The sequence below is a fragment of the Antrostomus carolinensis genome, unplaced genomic scaffold (assembly GCF_000700745.2).
Source record: "Antrostomus carolinensis isolate BGI_N321 unplaced genomic scaffold, ASM70074v2 scaffold3450, whole genome shotgun sequence".
NCBI lineage: Eukaryota > Metazoa > Chordata > Aves > Caprimulgiformes > Caprimulgidae > Antrostomus > Antrostomus carolinensis.
Window position 1 is genome coordinate 39,133 of NW_010290424.1, and position 25,696 is coordinate 64,828.

At 38.3% G+C, this 25,696-nt stretch overlaps 1 protein-coding gene across 1 annotated transcript in view; it reads left to right on the forward strand.

Moving 5' to 3' along the window:
* TMPRSS7 (transmembrane serine protease 7) overlaps positions 1-25,696 on the forward strand; it is a 32,680-nt gene that overhangs the window by 6,706 nt on the left and 278 nt on the right. Inside the window, exons 2-15 of the mRNA XM_029086256.1 lie at positions 1,157-1,224; positions 2,220-2,413; positions 3,240-3,278; positions 6,712-6,940; positions 7,975-8,105; positions 9,361-9,473; positions 10,932-11,038; positions 15,345-15,481; positions 16,729-16,836; positions 17,479-17,589; positions 18,711-18,827; positions 20,461-20,638; positions 20,819-21,087; positions 23,385-23,521. Coding sequence (XP_028942089.1) covers positions 1,157-1,224; positions 2,220-2,413; positions 3,240-3,278; positions 6,712-6,940; positions 7,975-8,105; positions 9,361-9,473; positions 10,932-11,038; positions 15,345-15,481; positions 16,729-16,836; positions 17,479-17,589; positions 18,711-18,827; positions 20,461-20,638; positions 20,819-21,087; positions 23,385-23,521 — 1,938 coding nt within the window. The remainder of the gene's footprint in view (positions 1-1,156; positions 1,225-2,219; positions 2,414-3,239; positions 3,279-6,711; positions 6,941-7,974; positions 8,106-9,360; positions 9,474-10,931; positions 11,039-15,344; positions 15,482-16,728; positions 16,837-17,478; positions 17,590-18,710; positions 18,828-20,460; positions 20,639-20,818; positions 21,088-23,384; positions 23,522-25,696) is intronic.

Genomic DNA, 25,696 nt, shown 5'->3' on the forward strand with positions numbered 1-25,696 from the left:
CCCACTTTGATAGTAACAGTAATATATAAAATCCTTTGTAGCCTAATCTGGAGAAAGATTGAGCTCCACACATTTTATTTAGGTCATTAAAATAATTGTTCAAACTACCTGTGTTAAACACTGAAAGTTAGAAACTAATATTAATGTGATTATTACAGCCTTTGTTTCAAAGTAATCTGTAATAGTCCCTTGGGCATTAATTTTAACCATTAAGCAGCAGGATGAGGTCTGAACAGCTTGAAGTACATGCCACCTTGTGGCTTTAAAAATGTACCTCCTTGAAGAAGAGGAAGGAAGGTTATTGTCATGCTTGTATTTATCACATGCATCCAAAGAACGTGTGGAATCAGAAGTGTACTTTCCCCAAAGGCAGTCCCACAACATGCAATAGGCAGAGTTTTTTCTTCTCCACATATTTTATACTTTGTGTATTGGAAAGAAATGCATTAACAATAAGTTGATAGTAAAGAAAACAGATATAAACTGAATCAAAATGCAAGAAATTTCACATAAACATTAGATAAACTTTTTAACTGTGAAGGGGATCAAACACTGGAGCAGCTGTGCAGAGAGGCTGTTGGAGTCTCCATTCTTGGAGATACTCAACTGCACATGGCCCTGAGCAACCCTGGTGTAGTTGATCCTGTTTTGAGCAGAGAGGTTGGACTAGATGCTCTCCAGAAGCCCCTTCCAACCTCAGTCTTTCTGTGATTCTGTGGAAAAAGCTCTGAGAGCGTATGCTGTTAACTGCACCTTAGTAGCAGCACACAAAACGTTACGAGCATGTGATCACTTCCTGAAGACTGGCCCCAAGTTTCGTCATCAGGATAGGGAAGCCCTCTGTGTTTGGGATTTGCCGGGCAAAAAATTTACAGCCTTTTCAAAACTTTTTTGTTTGGAAAAAGCATAGCTGCACACATCAGCTGGTCATAGGCACAAGATTTGATGTTTCCTGTGAATATTGGACTTGTTCTGGGTGCATTGAAGAACAGGTCTGTTAGTGTCTGCTGCTCTGCCTAATTTGGCTGAGGTATGTCTAGAAATACGTGCGTATTCTTGATGGAAAAGAGGATGTTCTTAGGAAAGTCTAGGCATGTAACATCTCTAGGTATGGTTGATTTTCAGAAATGCTAAGTCTTAGTACTTTCTCTTTCAGATGAACTTGGTCTACACAACCTCCTCTTTCTCCAAATTTTACAAGCAGTCCACAGTTTCAGAAGTCAGGTAAAACTGTGGTTAATGTAATTCCATTTTTGCTGGGTAGTATATAATGCAATGAGCCCACAAGAGAAGCTTGGTTTTGGTGGTTATGATTTAATCTCTTTGCTGTTTACTTGTACTGACAGCAAAATACATTTATAACCTATACCAATTCATTTCACAAAAGTAAGAGTAAACTAAAGTCATATCAGCAGTTTCTTGTCTGCCAGGAGTATGATCTAAGGTAAACAGAAATAATAATGTCCCTAAAGAGGTTGGGTGATACTTTGGCTGATAGGTCACACAGAAGTTTACCCATTTAAACATGCTGCTAGAGCGTAACTCTGTATTATTTACTAAACTGTACATATTTTATAAGTAAGGTTAGTGGTATAAAACTATTTTCTACTGGCAGCAGAAGGGGAAAATCTCTATACTGCAGTATAGAAATATTATGTATGCAATTAATGCTAGAGGATTAGTTATTTCAAAATACAATTTTGCTTCAGGAACAGAAGTTTCTGGGGTACATTTGATTTAAAAGTCTTTCTCCCCATTAGGAGGTAAAGATTGAGCTGACCATATCCAGCCTCTTACCTAAACAGTCTAGGAATTGTTTCTCACGTGCTGCAGTGCACAGTACAGGGTGAGATGCATAGCAATGTAGAGTTCTGCTTTTCTGGAGATTATAATTCTATTATATCTGTTTTTATCTTTAGGAGATAATCCAGCTCTAATTTAAGTAGATATTATTATTTCCATAGATCTCAAAAGTCAGGAGACCTCAGGAAATAAGCCTAGTGAAGATCTCCAACTGCATGTAAAGAGTGTGTTTTGGGTTTCTCTCTCTTTTTTTTTTTTTAAGAGGAAAAAAAATACATTCAGTACGTCAAAGTAACAAGGCAAGATGAAAATGAGCCATACACTTCAAAACTTGTACTTCAGAAGCTTCTATTTAAGAGTCTAGTCTTCAGAAAACTTTCACCAGGATGATAATCTGTAGGACCTTTTTATTTCAGTAACAACAACAATGGAGGCCTTCTTATTCATTTCTGGATCGTATTTGTGGTACCACAGGCTAAAGGCCAAGTGCTGTGTGAGGATTGTGTGGCTGCCATTTTAAAGGATTCCATTCAGACAAGTATCATTAACCGGACCTCGGTGGGAAGTCTTCAGGGCCTTGCAGTTGACATGGACTCTATTGTACTAAGTGGTTAGTATTAGCCCACACATGTATATACTTGAGGAAACACTTCATTAAGCAAATATTTTTATCTTAAAGTAGCAAATTCTATAAATAAACCAAAATCTATATCCAGGATTTTTAGCTTCTAATACTAAAATTATTATAGAAAAAGAAAAAAGGGGAAAAGGAAAATCAAAACCAGATTTGAGGTTAAATCAAGGTTAAAAAGTGTCCTTGTGAACACCAATTGCCAAACTACCTGAATTTACAGTGCTTATGTTTGTATTCGGTACAAATAGATGAAGGGTTAATTTTTCTACATGGCTCAAACTTTAGCTCCTTCATTGAAAATGAGATTCTTGTCACCCCTTTATTAAAGATGAAAAAACTGCTTATAAAACTGCCCATTCATTAAAGAATTTGTGTGCCATTCCTGTCTGGGGAAGAAATTAGCAATGTGAAATTCAAGTATCTGTTTCATGTAATTAGCTATGAAATGTTGTATGATTTTCATTTGAATAACTCTGTCCAACTGAAAGCTGAGAGAGACTTTGTGGACAAGGGTGAGGAAATGACCTCCTAGGTAGTTCTGTCTCAATCCTTCAATTGAATTTGGCTGCTTAATTGACATGCAGTCTCTTCTTGCCTCAGGCGCTGAGATGTCTGGAGACATGATGCGTCCAAAGCTGCTTGCGGAATTTGTAGAAATGAAGAGGGCTTGGGCAGCATCCCTCATAGAGATAACTGTTTTGTTCTATGTGTTTAGTGTTAGGATTAAAGTGTGATTCAGTTAAACCCTGAATTCTGGATTTTAGGCAAATGAGAAGACTCACACAACTCTCTTTCTATGCAGCAGGTCTTCGCTCAGATTATTGGTCAACAACAGGAACAGGTAATTCATCATTTTGGCAGCTTTCTGGCAGAGGATAGGTGGATAACAAAGCTTTTAGTTCATGTCTCAGACTGAAAGAGACTGTTCAGTGTTAATTGAAGAAGGTTAAATTCAGCCTTAGCATTTATGTCATGTCTTGCTGTAAGACTGACCAAGGCCTGCGTGCCACAAATACAGAAACTTTCTGCCTTTAATCTGACTAGTAAATTTTTTAGATGTACCTGGTGACATGGGAGGAAGGAGGGCGTGGAAGGAAGTAAACTCAGTCTGTTCAGTCTGTTGTTTGCTATTCACTGTGTTGAGAAGATTATCCTTTTCTAAACTGGGCAGTACTGAATTAAAGACTATTTATTGGCTTTTACACTGAACAATAAACAGCAATGTTTTTGTCCTTCCTTTATCCTCCTTCACTCCCTTTTCTCCAACGTTAATGATGAGTTTCTTTCTTTTTTGAATGAATTCCCTAACAGAAATTAGTTGAAGCAGTTCAGTTTTGCCAGGGTTATGGGAGACACTACATATATACCTGCTTGGTTTCATGTTGTAAACCTTCCAGTAGGGTTCTTTGGCAGTGTGCAGAGACTTGACAAGCAGTTTAAAAGTACAGCCCATCTATGTTCACTAGTTTGTCAAGTAGCTACCTAGAAAAAAATGCGCTACTAGGCTAAGCAATAACATGCTTATCACCATCAATGCCAACACCTGATAAGTGTCTGTTAGGCCAGCAGTGTCAGTTAGCTAGGGATGTGTTGGCCTCCCTTACTTCTTGACACAAGCTTGCTCTTCATCTTCTGAAGTTGCACCATTTCAGTTTTTTTGAGGGCTTTATACTTTTCCATGTCTGTATTTTTATTTTCTGGGACATTAACTTGTTACACTTCTATCTGTGGTTTCCACTTCTGGTACTTTGCAAGGTTTTAGCTTACATATTTTCTCAGAATTCAACACCTACTTTTGTCAGTGCAGCCAAGTCAAGATCTACTAGTTCTGTGGGCCACAGGTGGACTTTGGGTCACAGATCCTGGCCCATGGTTTGCAATGCTCAGTTTGATATCAGCCCATACTTTCTCAAAATTCAAGTCAAGTTTGCTACAGCATTCATTTGCTCAAAACCTTTCCTGACTTAAACTGTGAAGCACAGCAATATTGGTCTTTGCCACATCTCCTTACATGCATTTTTATTATATAAAAGAATTTTGTGCATTGGTGCTTACTTGGATAGTAAGTTTCTATCTACGTTGAACAAGAAAATGATAGAAATTTCATCTCCTATTTCAGTGTTCCAGGGCAGAGGAATTAGTACAGTCAGATCTCGTATTTCAATTTTTCAAGAGTGCAATCCCTAAAAGAGCAGAAGAGTGCAACACAAACATTTATTCTAAGGCTTTTTTAGGACTTGTATGATATTTTTCATACAAAGGAAAAGGGATGATCTGCTGTATTCTAGGTGTTTTTCAGAGACTTACAGTGTAGTCAGCCACAGGTGGCAACTGGTATCTGTGAGAAGCATGGTGCTGGTATGCAATGAAGTTGCAGGGGAACAACAACCTGGATTGCCACAGGAGTTAAGTCTTATATTAGTGCAGTTTCCTTTGTTGGGATCCCTTGAGTGTGTCTGCTTAGGACTACAGAATACGGTGCAGAGGTGAAAGTGCTAATGCAGTGCCACATGAGGAAGGTGCATCGCCTGGTTGTATCTTGAGAGAAATGGAGTTACTTTGTTGTGAAGATGCACCTGGTTATTAGTCCAGGCACAGGACTGGAGTGCAGGTTTATTGAAGAATGGATTGGAGAAGAGACTTGTAGAGATCCAGCTGTTAGGAATGACTTGCATTGCCATGGTGTCTGGCTGTGAAGGGTTTGGTTGGATAAAGACTGTATCCAGCTTTGGTTTCAAGCTGGTATGCTTGCATTACTTCTAGTTCCAGAGCTAGCTCTAAATTCTCTGCACCATGCTCCATACCAGCAGTGAGCTTGTCACAGTATTAACTACTTAGTAGATCTAATAGTAGTCACTTATTTCTAAAGATTGCGCTCAGAGCTGGCTTTGTTAAGGGTGAATAAATAGATATAAATAACTAATATAAAAAGAATGTTATTGAGAAGAGATAAGAACAAGAAGGAAGAACAATGGCTCAACCAAAGCTTTAAATAGCTGTAACCGTAATTCAGCTGAACGGTATGTGACCCTGACAGGTTGTTCTTAACCATTCATAGCTTTAGTTTCAAGTTTGTAAATTAGAAGTGGAAGTCAGACAAAACCTGTCACTTCCTGTCTTGATTAACTACTGGTTAAAAGGCCAACATTTAATTTGAGTCAACAATTGATAATGTACTTTCACAGTGCTCTGATTTGTGTTCCACAATAGTAACTATTTCAGAAACTTGTCTTTTTAATAGGCAGAAATTAATGCAAATACTTACTTTGGATCCAATTCTCCCTAATTTGCATTCTTCCTCCTTCTCACCTATCAAAGAACTATGTTAAGAGTTTTTAGATATGACCAAACAAAAAAAAAATTCCTAAGCTTTTACTGACTCTGAGCTACAATACTGAAATTGAAATAAAGACCTCAATATATTTGACTTGAAAGTCACAATTGTTTCAGCTTAACTGGAAAATTTTTTGCAAGTAGAGTAATTTTCTGGTTATTCTTATCTAAATTATGACGACTTTAAGCTTTTCTTTTTTTTTTAAAAAAAAAGTGTTGTGTAGGCTAGGCTGTATCATTTATATTTGACAGGACTTCCATTTTGAGCATTGACTTCTAATGCTGCCAAAGTTTTCAAGACTTGACAGGACAAAGACTTGGTCTGGATTCATTTTGACCCTGCTTTGAGCTGGACGTTGAACAAGGAAATCCTAGCATCCCTTCCAAACTGAAAGAATTGGTGAATCTGAATTTAGTGGTAACACTTACAGCTCATTTCACAATAAAACATAGAGAACCCCGACATTTGAACAATAATCTAAAATGCCTAGAGTAGTATAGACATGTAGCTGGATTTTTATTATTATTTTTTAATTATACATATCCTAATATCTATAGGGAAGAGCAGTTGATTTATGCCTTGACAATAGGCGAACGTTTCCCAGCGAACAATTATTTGATTTAAGTAATTTATCCTCTGGGGGCTCCACAGAGCTTTGTTCCCTGCAGATACCTGTAGTACAAAATGGCAGTGCTTTTGTGGACTTATTTGCAGCCCTGTTTGCCGTGCACTGTGGTCTTTTCCTTGACCACAGACTTGTAACTAAGATAAAAACAGTGAGTTGCATTTTGTGGATTACTTTATTTGCAGATTTAGATATCCTTTCATACATTGCTTTAATTTAAAATAACTTTTAAGATTTTTTTTTTTTTTTAACACCATGTGGATTTAAGAGTTTTGGAGTGAGTGTCCAGTGTTGAAAAATGTGACATCTCCACAGGAACAAATTGTATGTATGATCTGTATGCTGATCGTCTCCATGAGCACTTTCCTCTGGATATCTATGCCACCTCAGGGGGAACGATCTGCTATTTTAAGCTGATTGCATCAGTTGGCCATCTGATTCGTCTTTCCATAGTAGCCCTTCAGATTGAAGCAGATAACTGCATCACCGACTCGCTAACCATTTATGACTCTCTGATGCCAATCAAACATAAGATACTGTACAGGTGAGTACAAATTTTTATTAATAATTAATTGACAATCATTTGGGGATTTTTTTTCTGAAGATTTGTTAACTGCACTTTGGGTGGGTTTTGGTTTGTTTTGTTAAAAATACCCCGATCTTCATGCATTACACACATAACACCTGGCTTCCCCCCTCCCCCCCCAACCCCCGCAAAACTGGAAAAGTTGATCTTACTAATAAAAGGCACAGTAAAATAGTCTTTAAATTCTTCTTTATTCTTCAGTTGGAGAGCACCTTCACCTAGCTACAGAACTATGAGAAATTCATACACTACTGGGTGGAATTTTCCGTTTCATATCAGGAAACGGGTGCTAACTAAAAAAAAATAAAGTCAAAATTTCCTCCCCTAAGCAAAATCTTTTTCCATATGAAGATTAGTGTTCTTCATATGAAGACTGAAGTTCTCAAACTGAGTGTCACTATTCTTTGGATACTTGCGTCACTCGCCAGTTCAACACATTTGTTTTTTTTCTGCTTTATTTGAATAGTTTAGGGGGTTATTAAAATTTAGAGTTGAGGCTATGATGGGTTGAGCAATGTGGACTATTTTTTAATTATTATTTATTTATTTCCTCTTCCCTCCCCTTCCCCTTTAATGATCCATTATGCTTGTTTTTGGATCTTTTTCTTTTAAATTCCTGGTAATAAAGAATTTTCTCTTTCTACAAGCCTGCCTTTACCATTGGCTTCATTAATTTTTGCTTGGAGTGAGGGCTGAAAATCAGTATTACCTCCTAGAGCTAACCAGTCTATCTTTGTTTTCATGTCCATTTTCTTTCTTTTTTTGTAAGAAGTAACTTTCTAATATTTGGCTTCTAACTGGCCTTGTCACAGGTGCTTTAATGTTTAAGAACATGGAGTTTTTACTAGGCTTTGAAGTAGGTAAACTCTGCACCAGTGGAAAATTTATGCACAGAATGAAAGCAATGAGTTGGATTTTAGTTTTGGATTTTGACTGTTTGTTTTTTACTGATTTTTTTTTTTTTTTACCTATGTACTCTCCTTCCCCCTCAGAGCTTGTGAACCAGCAGATTCATTGGTATCACTTGTATCCACAAATAATCTCATGTTGGTAATGTTTAAGGCAGCACAAATAAAGGAACAGAAGGAATTCCATGGCTATTTTGAAGTCATTACACAAGAAAGTAGGTTTGTTCTGTGTTTGGAAATGTGTTTATTGTCTTTTTTTTCTGTCTAAAATCCCAAAATGGCCATCATGTTTCTGACTGCAGATAAATGACTCTTGTATCTCAGTTTCTTTTTCTTTTTCTACATGTCTCTCCCTCATCTCCTCTGCATTATTGAGTGTCTGCCTTCCCCTTGAGTAATTTAATCCATGCAGATTAGCTGTTCTTAAGTGAAATATGAAGGAAGAAGAAGGCTGAAACCAGCAGTGACTGAATTCAGTTGGTCAGGACTGCAATATGCCAGTAGATGGAGTTGTTATTCCAGGTGCAGCACTGCTCTGGCCTCTCTCCTGGTTTGAGCCTCAGTGGTGATGTTAAAGATGGAAGGTGTTCAGCACTAAAAAATACCTTCAGAAAATAAAACTTCAGTAGCTCTGTCTGCATTTGCTACCAGTCTTTGCCTCCTCATTAACACAAAGGAGTCAGTTATGTTTGTGCATCAAGTCTATCACCTGCTTTTTGTTGCTTTAGTAAGTGGTTAAATAATAATCACAAATAACACAAGGAACTTCATGTTAGTAGCACAGGGAGAAAAATCTAACACAACCCGATGCAAGGAAATACAAGCTGCTCAGAAAGATGCTGCATGATTTCCATGTTGAGAGTAATTAAGCATTAAAATACCATAATAAAAGCATGTGATGAATTCTCCTTCATAAGTAACTTTAAATTCAGGGCTGTTATTTTTATTTGATTGGTTAAAATTCATGGCTGGGTTTTCTCTGTTGGTTTTTGTGTGCACATTTTGTTTTTAATGACTTCTCTAAATCCATTTAGCAGTCATAAAATCAAGTTTTGGCTTCCAGGAGGCTGATTAAATTAGCACATTGTCTATTTCTCTTCTAACTGGCTACATTTTAAGACTAGAGATCCTCATGTACTACTGCAGTGTGGATGTATGGATGTGTAGCACTGTTCAGAGATTTGTTTGCAGAACTACCTTCAGTGGAATAACTGATACAAAACTTCCCAGTGTTCTCTCCTGGTCCTGCAGAACCCAGCAAGCATTCCTAGACTTCTCCATCCCTTGTCTGTCTGCATAATTGGAAGGGGTATCTTTTTACAACTTGAACTCAAACAATTATAATTCCTAAGCTGCCTTGTTTTGTAGTGAAAGACTTCTGATAAATTTGGATGCTTAGCCCACTGGATAGATTTACTGGAAGTATATTAAGGTTTACCAACTTTTACCCTCTTTTTTGTTTTTCCCTAGGGTGTGGAAAAGCAATAGTGACAAAAGAGAAAATTGGCTATGAAGGGAGAATCACAAGTCCCTATTACCCAAGCTATTATCCTCCAAAATGTCTCTGTGCGTGGAACTTCCAGGTAACATGAATCTTTTTCTCTTTTAGGCACCGTTGTGTGTTTTGGGCACACAGAGCCCATAAAAATAGCAGAAACAATTGTGTGGGGAGTAACCTGCATCCTTACAGATATGACAATTGACAGAAGTGACATAGCTGAATAGCTGTCTGTGCTCAGGTTTTTGTATTGGGATTGTTCTTTTTGTTATGTGCATTTATTCTTAATGAAGATAATATAGTTCCTAAGCTGTCCTATTATAAGAGGTGAAGAGCTGAAATAAGTTTTGATGTTGACCCAGCAGAATTACTTCATGGCAGAGAATGTAAGAATTTACCGGGTTTAATTCCCCTCCCTAAAACTTGGAGAGAAAAAAAACCAGCATGTATAAGAGCCTCCTGTAACTTATTTATTACTGCTGTTTCTCTGATAGTTCTTTTCAGGCTATTTTGTTATGCTTAATAAATTTGAATTTTTGACTTCTAAGGTGGTCTGTCCTACCAGCACAATCCCACAAACTTTTTTTCTTGGTAGCATTTTTCTGCATCTTTTCATAGAATGGTTCAGGTTGGAAGGGACCTTAAAGATCATCTAGTTCCAACCCCCCTGCCACCAGTACACTTTCAAGTACTTTCCTGCAAGCAAATGACTGAAAGTATACGTAGGTTTAAGGTGACTACTTCTTGCTAAACTTCAGGTCTTCAATTCACCCTGGACTTCTGAGAGAAGTTTCAGGATGCTTAACATGAGTAAACCCCAAGACTCATTTCTCAAAACAGTTTCATTTCCCAGTAGTTCAATGCTGAAACTTCCCTCACTTCCCAAATTTTCTTTTCTGTTAGAGTGAAGGAGGAAAAATATCAATTTCTGGATACTTGTTCTGACCTAGTAATTGTTTTTAAAGGAACATTCCCTTGTCTTGCAAAAAGGTTCTGTTCCTTTTAATAAAGGAAATTCTAATTAATTATGAACCTTTGTGATAATGCCAGGCTTAAAAATCTTTTGTAAAATGCTAAAGAATGCTTGGCTGAGCAGGTGCTAGAAGAAGACTACAATATTTTGGTAGAAATAATTCCCAGCATTACAAAGGTGACACAGGTATTCAGTGCAGTATCTTAGCTAACAATCTGCTGGGACTGTGTGTCCCTACACAAGTAAATTTGGATGTGTTTGAGTGCTTTGATCTTGATACAAAAGCTACTTTCTATGAGCAGTGGCTTTTTGAAGATGAAAGGACTGTTGGTCAGAGGGGCAGAAAGCCTGCAGCTGTGGTGGGGCTTTGCCAACCTTTGCTCTTACTCAAGACTGAATAGCTGGCAGGTGTCTCAAGTGCTGGCTGTTGAGCTGGCAAAGTCAGCACAGCTCCCAGAGCCTGGCATTGCCAAGCACTGCAATTGCTGTGATAAATCTAGAGGCTTTTGTGTACTATGGCCACAAAAGGAAAAAGATGACTGCTTGCACTGTCTGTCTTGCTCCCAACAGACTCCACAGAAGAGCCTTGGTATAGCTCTGAAGTTTCATAACTATACCATCAGTGAGAAGAATATTAAAGGCTGTGAACGTGGATGGTGGAAAATTAATGAACACATGTAAGTACTTCTGAATGGGTTACTAAACTAATACTACCGAAAAAACCCTTCCCATCTCTACAGCAGCTCACTCGGAGAGTTTCCACAAAGACAGAGAGACTTCATGGGGTTTCTCTCACAGTTCTTTCACTTTGACTTACGAAGTAACTGAATCTTTGTAAAATATAAATATACATACAAAAAATTTCTATTGAAAAGTACTAGAAAGGTGAAAACAAGAGCCTTTGGCACTCTCTGAAGAGAAATAAGAAGAGTTGGGTGAAGGCACATGTCCTGTGAACCCTAATAATAATTTTGGGTTTTCTGGGATCATTAAACAAGGTCTGTTAAAACCCTTTTAAGTGTAAATTAATTCTATGATTCCTCATGAAGACACTGAACCTAATTAACTTCTCATTGAAGCTATTACAATGAGATTATTGGTAATAGAACTGTTTCTGCATTCCAGTCACTGTCTCTTGAAAGAGATACCACACAGATTGGTTACCAAAGTACCACTGGATTTCTTAAGTGTTTTTTATTAAAATATTGCTGTGATTTTTTTTATTAAAACACCGTTACTTTCCTATGCACATTGGCCACTTATTTTTTACTCAGTTTTTTTAAGTCATCTTTCAATCACAGGATGATGAGACCAGGCTAGATTTAGAATGTTGGAATTTTTTAAAATTATTTTTTTTTAACTTTGTTCAAATGGAAACTTCAGTAAGATCAGCTTGAAACTGAATTTCTGAACTCACTGCTGAAACTAAGCCAAGTCAGTCAGGTCTTTAAGAGTGTAACTGAAATAATTTCAAAGAGGAGAAAAAACTTTGTCTATTCTTTGATATCAAGTTGTACTTCTATAGAGAAAATTCAGTTTGTCTGAAACTCCTAAAATTGTGCCTTTGTGGGAATTTGTTGCTGGACTAGGTGGGCACATAAAAACACCAGTAAAAACAGACAACGTTTGGTGTGCTTGTGGGTTTTTTTGGTGTTCTTTTTATGAAATGATTGGAAATATTTGAGATCTCGGGTATGGCCGAGATATGAATCAAATAAAGTCAAAATCTGTAGAAAAAAAGATGATGGGTTCATATTGTAACGTTTCTCTATATGAAAGAGCAGCTTTTAAATAAACCTACCAATTTACATTCCACAGAGTCAAATGTTAGGATATGCCCCTTAGAAATGCACTTGGGGTTACTTTTGCAGGACTGCACAAGAGCACATGCTCCTGATCTTGATTGCAAGTTGCTGATGATATAAGTAGACCCAGTTTTCATTTGAGAGTATCTTTTTCACTGAAAATAAGGCTTTTGAACCTCCATGATTTTCTGTTCTATATCTACTTTCCATGGAAAAAAAATATAATTTAAAGCATGAAACTTTATATTTGATTTTTTTTTTAATTATTTTGAAATCCTGCCCCACTTCCTCCCAAATTTTAATGGTTAATGAAATGGAGGAGGAGAACTCCTACCTTTTCAGCTTCCTGCAATTGCAGCTCATGGCACGTGTGTTCTGCTATCTTAGGTAAAAAGGGTTAAGAAACTTCAGAAGACTGATCTTGGTAAATAAAGACTGCTACTGTGAAGGTGGTGCAGATAAAGTTCCTTCAGGCTTCTAGGGACAGCTTTAACCAGAAACACTGAACACAACCATGCAGTTCTTCCTCGTCTTTCTTCTGGTGGACATGGAAATATTTCTCTGCTGATGAACTGCTTTTGCTGAAATTCTCATAGGTGGAGATATCAACTTGTCTCTGTGAACAGACCATTAGAGGTTTATGGGAACAAAGAGATTGCCAGTGTTTTATTTTTGTTAAAGCTGTTGATGCAACATCCCCTTGTCTCTGTTACAGGAGGCATGTATCTACTTCTTCCCTGTAAAGGTATCTCATTCCTTGTTTCAACATATGGGACAGGGTCCCCTTAATTAGTTTCTCTTTGTAGCAATGACACAGAGATACAGAGGGTGCCTTGCAACCTCCATTTGCTCTGGACCTGGAGAAATAGCTAGTAAGACACCAGCGGAAGGCTCCCAACGATCTGTAGATCTATCTTAGAAATCCCATAAGCATATGGCACTTCTCACTGTGTACAGGACATAGCTTCCCTGATGTAGCTGTCTCAGCTCTTCCACAGATGTGCAGGAGCTTCCTCTAGTTCTGGAGAGATGTGATTGCTTTATGTGTCTGAGAAGTGGTCAATGCAGCCTGCAATTTTTCTATTTATTTATTTATTTTTTAAAATGGTGCTAAGGTTTGTTTGAGGGAAGTTGTCTAAGTCATTGACTGAAGGAGAAATGTAGAAAATGTCTGTGAGCTAATCGAGGGAATCAGATGTTTTGGTGGCATTTTGCTATACGCTTTAGCAGGCTGCTTTAGGTTGGGAACACCAATGACAGAGACATCAAAATGAGTGAGAAGATGACTTCCTGCAGCAGGAAGTCTTCACTCTTAGCCCTGATAGATTTGGTTTGTTTTTTGGGGGGTTTTTTTCCTATAGTAGAAAGCTGTAAAGTTAACTTTCTTCATATGTTTTCAGGATGTACAAGAGTAATCTATCTTTGAAATGAGTGAGAAGATGACTTCCTGCTGCAGGAAGTCATCTTCACTCTTAGCCCTGATAGATTTGGTTTGAAAATGAGTGAGAAGATGACTTCCTGCAGCAGGAAGTCTTCACTCTTAGCCCTGATAGATTTGGTTTGTTTTTTGGGGGGTTTTTTTCCTATAGCAGAAAGCTGTAAAGTTAACTTTCTTCATATGTTTTCAGGATGTACAAGAGTAATCTATCTTTTAAATTGTTTCCTTAATTTATTTTTCACATTACTGGAACAGAATCTCTTAGATCTGTTAAAAGTTTGCTTCATTTTCATAGACCGAAAAAAAGTACATATGGAAATGTTTGAATGAGCATGGCCATTCCCTATGACATGCTTCAGTGGGGTGCACAGGACACCAGGCAACATCTGTCCACATGGAAATCACTGTCCAATTTCCCTGCATTCACTGACATGAAGAATACTCCTGGTGCAATACCTGGTGTTGCCAAAATAAACAAGGGGAATATTTACTTCTAGATAGTAGATTTTAGTCCATTTAACAATACAATAATCCATTTTCATGTTCCTCGAGTTTGTCCTAACTGCAGTGTGTCACCTTGCACTGCTGTCAAGTGTATGTGCCAGGTGTACAAAGACTCAATACAGCTGCTTCTGCTTTTAAATCTATTTAGACTGATAAGTCCTTTTCTTTACAGAGGTCTTAAAGCCACATGTTTTTCTCATAAGTGCTGCATTTTTGGGGTGTTCTAGTAGAACAGAAGAGAAGGTCTTTATTTCTACTTCTAGAACCACCTGTACTGCCAGTGTTCACTGGTTTACTCCATTTAAAACTGTCTCTAATTTTTAAAACATGATCCAGCAACATTTCCCTGTTAAAGAATTTTTGGGTTCTGGTTGTTTGGTTTTGGTTTGGGTTGGGGTTTATTGGATTTTTTTTTCCCCCAGCTAGAGTAGCATCTAAGTGCCAGTTACAACATTTTTGGCATCTTTGATGGAAGGGGCGATAGAAACGCATTGGCAATGGATGGATTAAATGTTTGCTGGCATCAGGGAGCATTTAGGTTTCTTTGACTTAAACATCACCTAGGCAGAAATCCAAGGAAGACCTTTGCCAAAATAGCAGCTTAAAGTAGATGTACACACAAGGGTTTGTGTTTTGGGGTTTCGTTGTTGTTGATGATGGCTTTGGGGGGGGTTTTTTCATCTAGAATAGTTATTTGAAGACATGACTTTCAAAGGTAAAATTTCAGAATGTTAATGATGGATGAAGGCTGGGTGACTACTTAGAAATATTTCCAGTTTCCCTAAATCTGTTCCTCTTTGCCTCTAAAGCAGTTGGACCAATTTTATCCCAATGCCTTTAGGGGCTATCCTCAAAATCAGAGCAGGTAAATTTGTTCTCCACTGTGCTGACATTTCCCCTCCCACCAAATTTCCTTATGTCTTCTCAAAAATCCAAATCTTTTGAAAACAGACATCAGAAGTGGTGACAAAAGTACCCATGTTTGTCTTGATAATATTTCTTCATTACATCTATGTTTCTCTAGACTTTCTGGCAAAACATTCTGCTTGCATGTGTGTAGTCATGAAGGATTCTGACCAGCATTTGAGGAATTTGGCTACTGTTTCAGATTTTGGTTTATTAACTAAAGTACAGCAGCTGACTGTATCGCTAAATTTCAATGACGTTGACGTTTAAATTGTACGTATGGCAATTTTGATGTGGAGGCTGCTCTAGAACTCCATTGAACACTTCTAGGTACTGCGGTTACTATGTTGATCATCAAACAGTCTTCCACGTTGCAAGTTCTGCTGTCAACGTTGAGCTTCAGTGCAGTTCGAAGGTCTCAGAGAAGCCACTTCTGATGGAGTACGGCAGCTATAACATCAGCCAGCGTAAGATGGATTTTATCTTTTTCAACCTATCTTTGCATTTCAGACCTGTGAAGCAGCATTTTTCAGCTCCAGTAGGACTTAATTAGGTTTATGCAAGAAATTCTCTGTTGGGTTTTTCTTTATTTTCTTTTCTAACCTTACTAAGGCAGGTGACTAGCAAACAAAGAGCCTTTTCTAGCTCATGAAGGCTACGCAGCTAAGGTTTGTGGGCCCGTGCAGCATGCTCTGGTTTCCTGCACACACACACACACACACAGTCTGCTCTCTTCTGCACAGTCCTTAAAGCTTCCTGTGAGGCTATGGCCACAGTGCAGTCAACTGAAGTCTGCTGTTCCTTTTTGTTTTCATCCCCAAGGCTTTGTTGGCAACGTTTCTACTACTACAAACATTTCCAGGTAATGAACAAAGAGTAGCAAATAATCAACTGCTTATTCCAATGTTTCCATCAGTTTAAATACTTTATGTGCAAGCAGAAATCTGAGCTGAAATAAAGGTCTCAAAGTTGATAAAACAGTCTACCTACTGTGAGGTTTTTCCAAGTCCTGAAACAGACAACTATTTACTGGTGCTTTTTCCCTTGTATTAATCTTAAACATCTCAAAAAGCTGATAAAACAGTCTACCAACTGTGAGTTTTTCCAAGTCCTGAAACAGACAACTGTTTACTGGTGCTTTTTCCCTTGTATTAATCTTAAATATTTGAGTAGTAGAGAAGTAATGGTTCTAGTCATAGCTACTTGTCACATTAGAGCAATTTTATGCATTGCATATATGTGGAGTATGTAAAAAAAAAAAAGGTAACATTATTTTATTCTAAAAGGCATTTATATGATTTATAAGTCACCACAATAGAGGTTACTAACCAAAGTTGCAAAGTGTTGCAAATTTTGGTTATTGAAAACGAGACTGTCTTTTAAAAGAAGATTGCATTACAATCTCTCTTGTGTTGCACCATAAACCACTGGTTGATTTGATCCAACCCTAGCGTAGAGCCTGCAGTACATATTGCAGTAACAGCTGAACTGGAACTTTGGAGTTGTTTTTTCTTCTTTTCTTAAATCCCAGTTTTCAACATCTGAACTCAATTTAAGTGCTGGCAATGCACATATGCTATTAAATTTAAATCAACTTTATAATTCCTTGGAATAGCTTAGTGACTGTAAATTGAAATGAGCTGGCAATATTTCGGAAAATGAAACTTTGAAGGTTTTTTTTTGTTGTTGTTGTTGTTTTTGTTTTTTCCTCCAGCATGTCCACCTGGATATTTCAAGTGTTCTACTGGCTTATGCATCCAGCAAATGCAGCGCTGTGATGGGATAAACAACTGCTTTGATGAAAGTGATGAACTCTTTTGTGGTCTGTATTCACTTACTAGAGATCTTGACTGGAAAACACAATGAATGTATTCTCTAGTCTTAGAAGGCACCTGAAACAAAGTGAATTTTTTGAGGGGAGGTGGGGGGGTGGTAGGAAGAAAGGAAGATATTTCCAGCTTCCTTTGTAGTTCCAGGTTCAGACTATCGGTCAGTCTCTTGAGTGCTTACTTTGTAGATAATTAGCAAGGGACAAAACTAAGAATGAAGAAAGTATGGCACTGGAAAGCATGAGGAAGAAAGTTAGATGTACAAAAATAGCTGTAATAGTTTTTCCTCATATGATAAAAGCTGGTAATTGTAAAATTCAGTTCTATTTTGAGACTAGTTATTTAATTTTTGTGGGAGAATGACAAGCTGTGGTGCATAGAGTAGATGAGAGTGATAATAACTGTCCATGGTGAAAGAGAGTTAGAACTGGGGCTGCTCCACTTGGGGCAATGTGTGAACTGGGACAGGTCACTGAACTCTTTTGTGTTTTATTTTCTCCATGCATAATGTGGTACTCGTACTCATCCTCATACCATGCTGTAAAGCTATGAAAGTGGTACCTGGGCATGGTCAGAAGGATAGTGTTAACATTACAAACACGCTTTTGTAGCTTATTTGACTTATGTTTTTGAAGTTGTCCCCGAGTGGAACTGTAACTCCAGCTTGGCGGTACAGGATAACCTGCTTGCTTGCAATGGAGTAAGTGATTGTGAGAATGGAATAGACGAGCAGAACTGCACTCACAGTAAGGCTACTCTCTTGATTAATTTTTTTCTCTTCTATCATCTATCCAATCCTGACTTGAATACTGGATGCTGTATTTGAAGAGTTAAGAGGCACTATCAAATCTAATTCAGACTATATCATTCTATTCAGTTTTCTGATATACTTATAAATAAGTAATTATTGATTTTAAACTGATTTCTTTTTAATGTGCTCATGAACATCTGTTTCATCAAAATACTGGCAGAAGAATTAAGTACTCTGGAGGATGGGGATCTAAGGTTTAAAGCTTGAATCCCAGATTTTATCTCTTTAAAGCATAATCTGTGCAAATTATTTCCTGGTTCTGTTTTACCATCTGTAAAATAACTACAAAAATGATAGTTTCTCCGGAGCAATTTTCAGTGTTATAAGGTCAATGTGTTTAAAATGCTATGGAAGCTTTAAATTTAGCATTAGGCACATTAAAGTTTTGAATCAGCCTTTTAATTTAACTTTTTTGAATAAATGGACACTATGACATATGAAAGGGAGCACAACTGGGAAGTGCTGCAAGTAACTTTCTAAAAGAGAAGCAGTGGGTTTTTGACCTGCTTGACTAGACGGTCTGTGTAAATAGTTACAGGATACTTCTGTGTGTTGACAAGAAAAACAGATTGGGTTTGAGCTGCCTGATTTGTTGAGAGCCACAGGGCAATAGGGAAATGCCAAGGTTGGGGTTGCAGTTTAACTGAATGTAATTGGTAAGACTGCTTTCTCTATTATCCTTCATCTCACATTGAGTAGTGAAACATAAAGGAGGGCTTCTTTCCAGTGTGTCAGATGTTTTCTCTTTCTAGCCTAACGCTTCCTCTACAGCTAAGTTTTCACTACTATATCCACATTCAGTAGTCCTATGGGAAAGGATGGGAGGAAATCTTTGTTCAGACTCAGCCAGCTTGATGCAAGTCTAAGTACAGATGCAAGTCTACTTGAACAGTTTATTCTACTTGAAGATTGGTTTACGCAATCCCAGCCAAAGTGCTCTTTCGCTATGTTCCCTCCTGTCTATTAATACATGTATGAAACTTTCATCTGTGCAGACATGTCTTCATGTGTTAAGTTGATCCATTAGTCTTTTTCCTTCCCCCACAATTATTTCAGGTATTCCTTGCACCAACCACACGTTTAAGTGCAGGAATAACATTTGCATTAGGAAACAAAACGCAAAATGTGATGGGACTGTGGACTGTGTTGATGGAAGTGATGAAAGCAGCTGCAGTAAGTCCCTCTCAAACGTTCATCTTTTTGAACTCTGAACTTTTTTCACGATAAAGCTCTTTATTTCTTCCTGTTTTGGAGTGAGTACAACTCATGCAGTGAGTATTGAGTTTTTTATTGTGTCCTCTCGGTGGTAGTGGAGTAATGATCAGCTATCAGTTTACTTCAGGTCTGGTTGTAGAATTTCCTAAGTTCTTGTGGAAGGGTGAGTTTACTGTTATGGGGAGTCTTAGTCAGCTGTAGTGCGTATGGTAGCTATGTTAAGGAGCAGGGAAGTAGGGTTAATTGCAGGGTGAACTTGGCTAGCTTGTAAAGCAGCATTTTTGTTGCCTGCAGCAGTGTCAAGTACTTCTGTTGGAGTCAGACTGTATTTGGACTTCAGAAGTGACACAGCTGCAATGGGACAAAAACACAAAATTTTGCTTCTCTGCCTCCTCTGGAGTCTTCACCATGCAATATTTTATAGTATCAAGCTAGGTTCTAGTCTCAAAGCTTCCTCAAGTTACCTCCGTACCAGCTTTTCAGTTTGTTTTGCTGTAAAGTGAACAGGTGATTGTTACTGCAATAGTAATAAAAGTGCGGTTAGGAGTAGTTGCTTGAACTGAATATTCTTGGGTATTTTTTTCTGGCCCTCAGTTTTTTCTGGCATGCTACCTGTATACCAAATCTGTCAGCACCTGCCTTGGATCCAATAGAACATTTTTAAATACTAGCTATGTGCTTACTTGTGTTTGGAAACACTAATGCTGCTTTTGACTCTTTGACTGAGTGTTGGAAAGTGCCCAGAAGCAGTAATACCTGTATGTGGGACTAAAACTCCCTAGCAGAGACTTCGTGTGCATGCACTAGGGAAGAAAAACCCCTACAGAAGGGTTTTTCTTCCTTGCTCTTCAAAATACAGTGTGCAGCTTTTTGTTCTGAGACAAGACTTCCTCACCTGTGAGTTAGTAATGTACAACATTTTCAGACTTTCAGTTGTTTCCATACAAATTAATGATAGGACCACCTGGTTTCTGAAATAATAAATGACCAAACTCCATATATGTGGCTGCTACTTTAAATATTCTTCTTGTATAGTTCCCACTGTTTTGGCAAGACATAAGTGTCCTGATGATGCTGAACTTCCTTCCTTCTTGATGGCCTCCTTTCAATTCAGGGCTGACAGTATTAAAAAGAGATGAGGGGTTGTCTATTTTTATGTATTCATCTTGATGCTTGTTAAATCAATGGATCCTTTGATATTTCTGACACAATAAATATTTAGAGGCCAATTTCTGCAGTAGAGCTAGAAAATAAAGTTACTAAATTTCCCAGGCCAGTGCTTTTTTTCTTTTTTTTTATGGAGTAACCCCTTTTTTCAGGAATAGAGTTGCCAAATAGAGAAGTTTTCTGATTAGAACAGGTTACTAAATTTCCCAGGCCAGTGCCTTTTTTTTTTTTTTTTTTTAATGGAGTAACCCCTTTTTTCAGGAATAGAATTGCCAAATAGAGAAGTTTTCTGATTAGAACAGGGCAAGGAAATAGATTTCAAAATATTTCAAGTGAATAATTCTTTCATGCCCTAGGTGGGAAACGCTCTCATTAAAGGCAAGCACTGGGAATGGGGATTATTAACCTGAAATATCCTTTGCAGGTTGTGGCAGCAGCAAGAGCAGCAATTCCATCTCTCGGATTGTAGGCGGTACGAACACTGAGGAAGGTGAATGGCCCTGGCAGGTCAGCCTACATTTTGTTGGAGCCGCTTACTGTGGGGCAGCAGTGATATCAAAAGAATGGCTTGTGTCTGCAGCTCACTGCTTTCAAGGGAGCAAGTAAGCAGCCTTCCTCCTAACTCTGTCCCAAACATTGCCAGAGTCCCCAAACACCTTTAGCTTCCAGAGTTTGAACCGCACTGAGGTGGGATGTGCCCTCCTCTTTCTCCTGCCCCGCTGTCAGTGGGTGCTTTGGGATAATTTTTTTAAGAGATGGCTTGTTTGTTTGATGCCAACCAGGCTGGCTGATCCCAGAGCGTGGCGTGCTCACCTGGGGATGCAAACACAAGGCCGTGCAAAGTTTGTATCTGCGGTGAGACGGATCGTAGTCCACGAATACTACAACAGCAGGAACTACGACTATGACATCGCGCTGCTGCAGCTGAGCAAGCCATGGCCAGACGCCATGAACCATGTCATCCAGCCCGTCTGTGTGCCTCCCTTTTCGCACAAAGTCCGCAGTGGTGACAAGTGCTGGATAACAGGTTGGGGCCAAAAGCAGGAAGCAGGTGTGTTTTATAGCTTTTTGTTGAGCTAACTTTGTTCCCAGGTGAAGAGCAGCCTTCACAGCTCTGGGTGTGTGTGATGCCTGCTTCTGTTGCATGGTTGAAGTGTGCAGAAAATCATAATGTTTTGATTTACTGTCCTGAGGAAGTAGGTTCCTGTGTGCACGTACATTCATATGCTCATGAGAATTGGCTGCTGATCCTGTGGATCTGGAAGTCCTGTGTGCTGGCATTGGTAGCTAAGACTGGTGAGGAGCTACACTTTGAATAAAATGGTATTGTTTTTTCACTTTGTTACTCTTGGAGGTGTGTTAGCTGGCCTAAATGGACCCTTTGCTGCTTGCTGTAGGAGGATTAAACTGTGAAGTCTCCCTCCTCCCACCTTCAGCCTCCGCAGTCTGAACAGCCCTGTGGCCATGAGCTTAGGTGTGAGGTGCCAGCTGCATCCTTGGTTCAACAAGATAGCTGCTCCATTGACAAAATGGCTGCCCCTGTAAAATGGTGGGCTGCCCCATGGCAGGGAGCACCTTGTCTTCAGCTGCCTCTTCCCTGGTGTGAGTGTTGGTGCCTTCTGCCCCTCTTATGGCTGCTTTCCTAAAGCCCTTCCAGATGTGATGGCTGCCCTCGGTGTAAATAACGTTAAAAGCCCTCACGCCAAACCCCAGGGCTGCCAGCAAGGGCCTAGCCCAGGCGGTTTGTCCACACCTGCATGGCTGCCCTGGCCCGGCGTCACCTGCTGTGGGCTGTGGGCACCACGCTGGCACTGCCACCCCGCTGCTCTTGGTGGGAAGTAGGAGAGGTAAATATGTGGTGCGAGGCAGCAGCAGGTAGTTAACCACCAGCCCGCTGCTCTTGGTGGGAAGTAGGAGAGGTAAATATGTGGTGCGAGGCAGCAGCAGGTAGTTAACCACCAGCATTTTGACTGAAGGTTGGCAGCCAGAATTACCATTAAATTACACTCAGCCTCCCTATAAATAACTGTGAGAGAATATAGGATTGCCAACCAAGTGCAACCACCTCACCGGGAAAGGACGGTGGTATGGTAGTGTTGTGTGGTACAGTGTCTGTCTTTGACCTACTGATTAGTCACCTGTGCAATTTAAAAGCTGATATTTGAAAGATAAATCACAGATTCACAGAATTGTAGTGGTTGGAAAAGACCTTTCAGATCACTGAGTCCAACCATAAACCCAACACTACCAATTCCACCTCTAAACTATGTCCCTGAGCACCTCGTCTACCTGTCTTTTAAATATCACCAGGGAAGGTGACTCCACCATCTCTCTGGTCAGCCTGTTCCAATGACTGCCTACTGTTTTGGTGAAGAAGTTTTTCCTCATATCCAGTGTAAACTTCCCCTTGAGTGCAAATGGAGGCCATTTCCTTTCATTCTATCGCTTGTTACCTGGGAGAAGAGACCAGCTCCCACCTCTCTACACCCTCCTTTCAAGTAGTTGTAAAGTGCAATAAGGTCTCCCCTCAGCTTCCTTTTCTCCAGGATGTGATGCCTCAAAAAGAAAAAGGGTTTTGTTTGTTTTTTTCCTTGTTTCCCTCTTTTCCCTTCATTGGTTTATACAATGTGATTGCCATACTAGATCTATCAAATTCTGAAACAAAGTTTCATGATGAAAACCAGCACTTGCATATTTGAATATGTTGGCGCAGTTTCTTTGGCTGCATACAGATTTTTGAGAGAATCATCTGGTGATATTATTAGAGCCCTTGTATTGAAAGGATTGGACAATTCAGTTTCATTCTGTTTTTTCAGAAGTATGTATTTTAGAGAAAAGAGGTATTTTAGCAAGGTTTTGAGACAAAGAAGGCCAAACTTGATATATGTCCAAGTTCTTTATGCAGCCAAAAGAGCAATTTGCATTCTGTAACTCTGGCTCATGCTTGTAATTTTGGATCCAGCCCCTTCAGAGACACCATCCTAATTGCAAATTTGTCTTGTGATGATCCAAATACCTTTGTAAAATCCTGTTTCCTTTTAAAAATAAAAAGAGAACAAATTAAGAAATCTTGAGACATTTTGCAAAATGTATTAGAAAAAGCTTTTTGGCCAGTCCTAGTGATTGTGTCACTGTATCTGGTGTGGTCAAAGGACTAAGATCGCATTACATAAATGATGATACTTAAGAGATTTTCTGTGCTGTTGCAGTTAGTTGGTTGGAATCTAGAATAATTTGGAGGTCAAAAGTATCTGTGGATATTTTCTGAAGACTTCTTGTTTTGCCTTTCAGTAGTTGTGCAAAATGTTAAACTCTGTTGAATCATCCTTTTTTCTATTTGTTTTACAGATGATGAAGGTTCACCAATTCTTCAGAAAGCAGAGGTAGAAATTATTGATCAAACATTATGTCATTCCACATATGGGATTATCACAGCTAGGATGTTCTGTGCTGGATTAATGTCTGGGAAAAGAGATGGGTGCAAAGTACGTATCTTAGCACAGCTTGCATAGAGTTTATCTTGTCTTCTGTTGTTGCATGATGAGGTGTAAGAAGTGACTGGTAAACTGCTTTATGGTCTTTACACGTCAGTTCTGAAAAACAGCAGTGTAAGAATTATCTATAAGCAAATCTGTCATCTAAGTGTTTTCAGAGTTTTACTGCTTTATGGATATAAATAGCATCACTAAGTTCTAGCTGCATGGCAAAGGCTGGTCAATATGTAAGTCCCAGTAACAAGTTGAATTTTTTGGTACAAGAGTCTCTCAGTTGAAGAAGAAAAAAAAAAAAAAAAGAGGAAGTAGCCTGTTTCTTTTCAGGATCCTTCCCTCCCAAATTGGAACTACAGGTCTGTCTGATGAGATGCAGACAACTAGACCTAAATTTTTCAAATGTACAATAAATCTTATCTGGAAAGAATTAAAACTATATATATATAGTTCTATTTATATAATATATCTTATTGTATATGTTAGATAATGTATACAATATAAAATAGAACTTCTATAAATATATATCTATATATATTTACTACCAAAATAGTAGTAAAATTACCACTAAAATAGTAGTAAAACTATTGTTCGGTGGTGGTTTTTTTTTTTGGTGGGGATTTTTTTTGTTGTTGTTTTTGTTTATTTAGATGAAGATCTGGAAACTTCAAGACGTTCTAGCTTTCACTGGTCTACATAAAAGTGAGAGAGACTACAGTGACTCTCAGGGCAAGCAATGTCTGAGGGCTTTCTGAGGGAGTATAATGCACCAGCTGCTTTTTAGGGATTACTGAGACCATTGACATTAAACCTCATTTTCACTAACTGGAGAATTTCTTTCTCCAGTTATCTATCTGGCCACTCAAGATAAAGCCAAGGAAAGGTGTAATCTACAGGTCTGTTAGCTGCGTTTCTGTAAGGGCAAATAATGTGTGACCATGTCTGGCAGTTGTTAAAGCTGATCAAAATGTGGGATTTCTGTTTTGTGACAAGTGCTGGCGTTCCACTTTTATTTTGTTCCAGAAATTAAAGAAAAAAGTTGAAAACTTGACCCTCTAAATGCAAGATCTTAATTGTCAAAGATGGAAAAAAATTATTTTCTAAGTTAAATCTAACAACTTTTGTGAGGCAATTCAAGATCTTCCTGCTTTGAGCATCAGGTGGCTTTACTTACATCATCTCCTGATGTCTCTGCCAACCTGCACATCCTAAGATCCTACCAAGTTAAATCAAATAGTTTTGCTAGCTCTAACAAAGTATACGTCTAGAAGGAAGACACTTCTCTTGCAAAATGTTTAAACTTAATCAAGACACCTTTGGCTTTTGGCAATCCTTTATTGCATCCAAAGTTTTGGTAAATTAATCTGCTACTAGCTGTTTGTTTCAGAGAGGTTGTCTCTATAGCAGAGTCTTGCAAGAAATTACAAGCTTGGTCCAGGAGATTTGTTTTATTTATTTATTTATTTTTTAATCTGAACAACTGACAATATATTTCTACAAGAATACCATATAAAGGAAGAGTACTATTTGCATTGTCCTATGTTATGGAATTATGCCATGCCATATAAAACTGAAGTCTATAACAGACTTCATTTTAATTGCCCTAATTAGAAAGATATCGTGCGTCCCTAAACATTACCTGCTGGCTTGTATTTACTAGAAGACAACACTTAGTTTTTTTCCTTCTTAATAAAATATTCAAATCCAAATTGAATGTGAGATCTAATCCATTTCCATTTACTTTTAATCTGAAAGAAGTTATCAGCTATCATTATTAAATACTGTAATTGTATTTTAATTTTAAATTTTTTTCGAAAGCTTACTATTTTTTGGAGTCCTTAGGTATGTAACCTATAAATAAACATGCATATTAAGTAACAGATTTTGGAGTTAGCTGTAAGTTTGAGGCTAGGAAGTTAAATGTGAATTTTAAACCTACTCCATTAAATGTAATATCATAATTATTGTCTTTAAAGAGTGAAAGTTAGCCCTCTCTCTTGTGAAAGAGTAAATTTTGGTACAACTGTGAAATCCCATCTGCTTCAAGAAAAAACAAACAAACAAACCCTATTTGCTATCTGACATTTTGAACTGTGTGAATGGAAAAATGTAATCAATGTTGGAATTACTCAAAATATCTTCTGTGGAATTTTGTTCCAGTCTTAGTAGTCT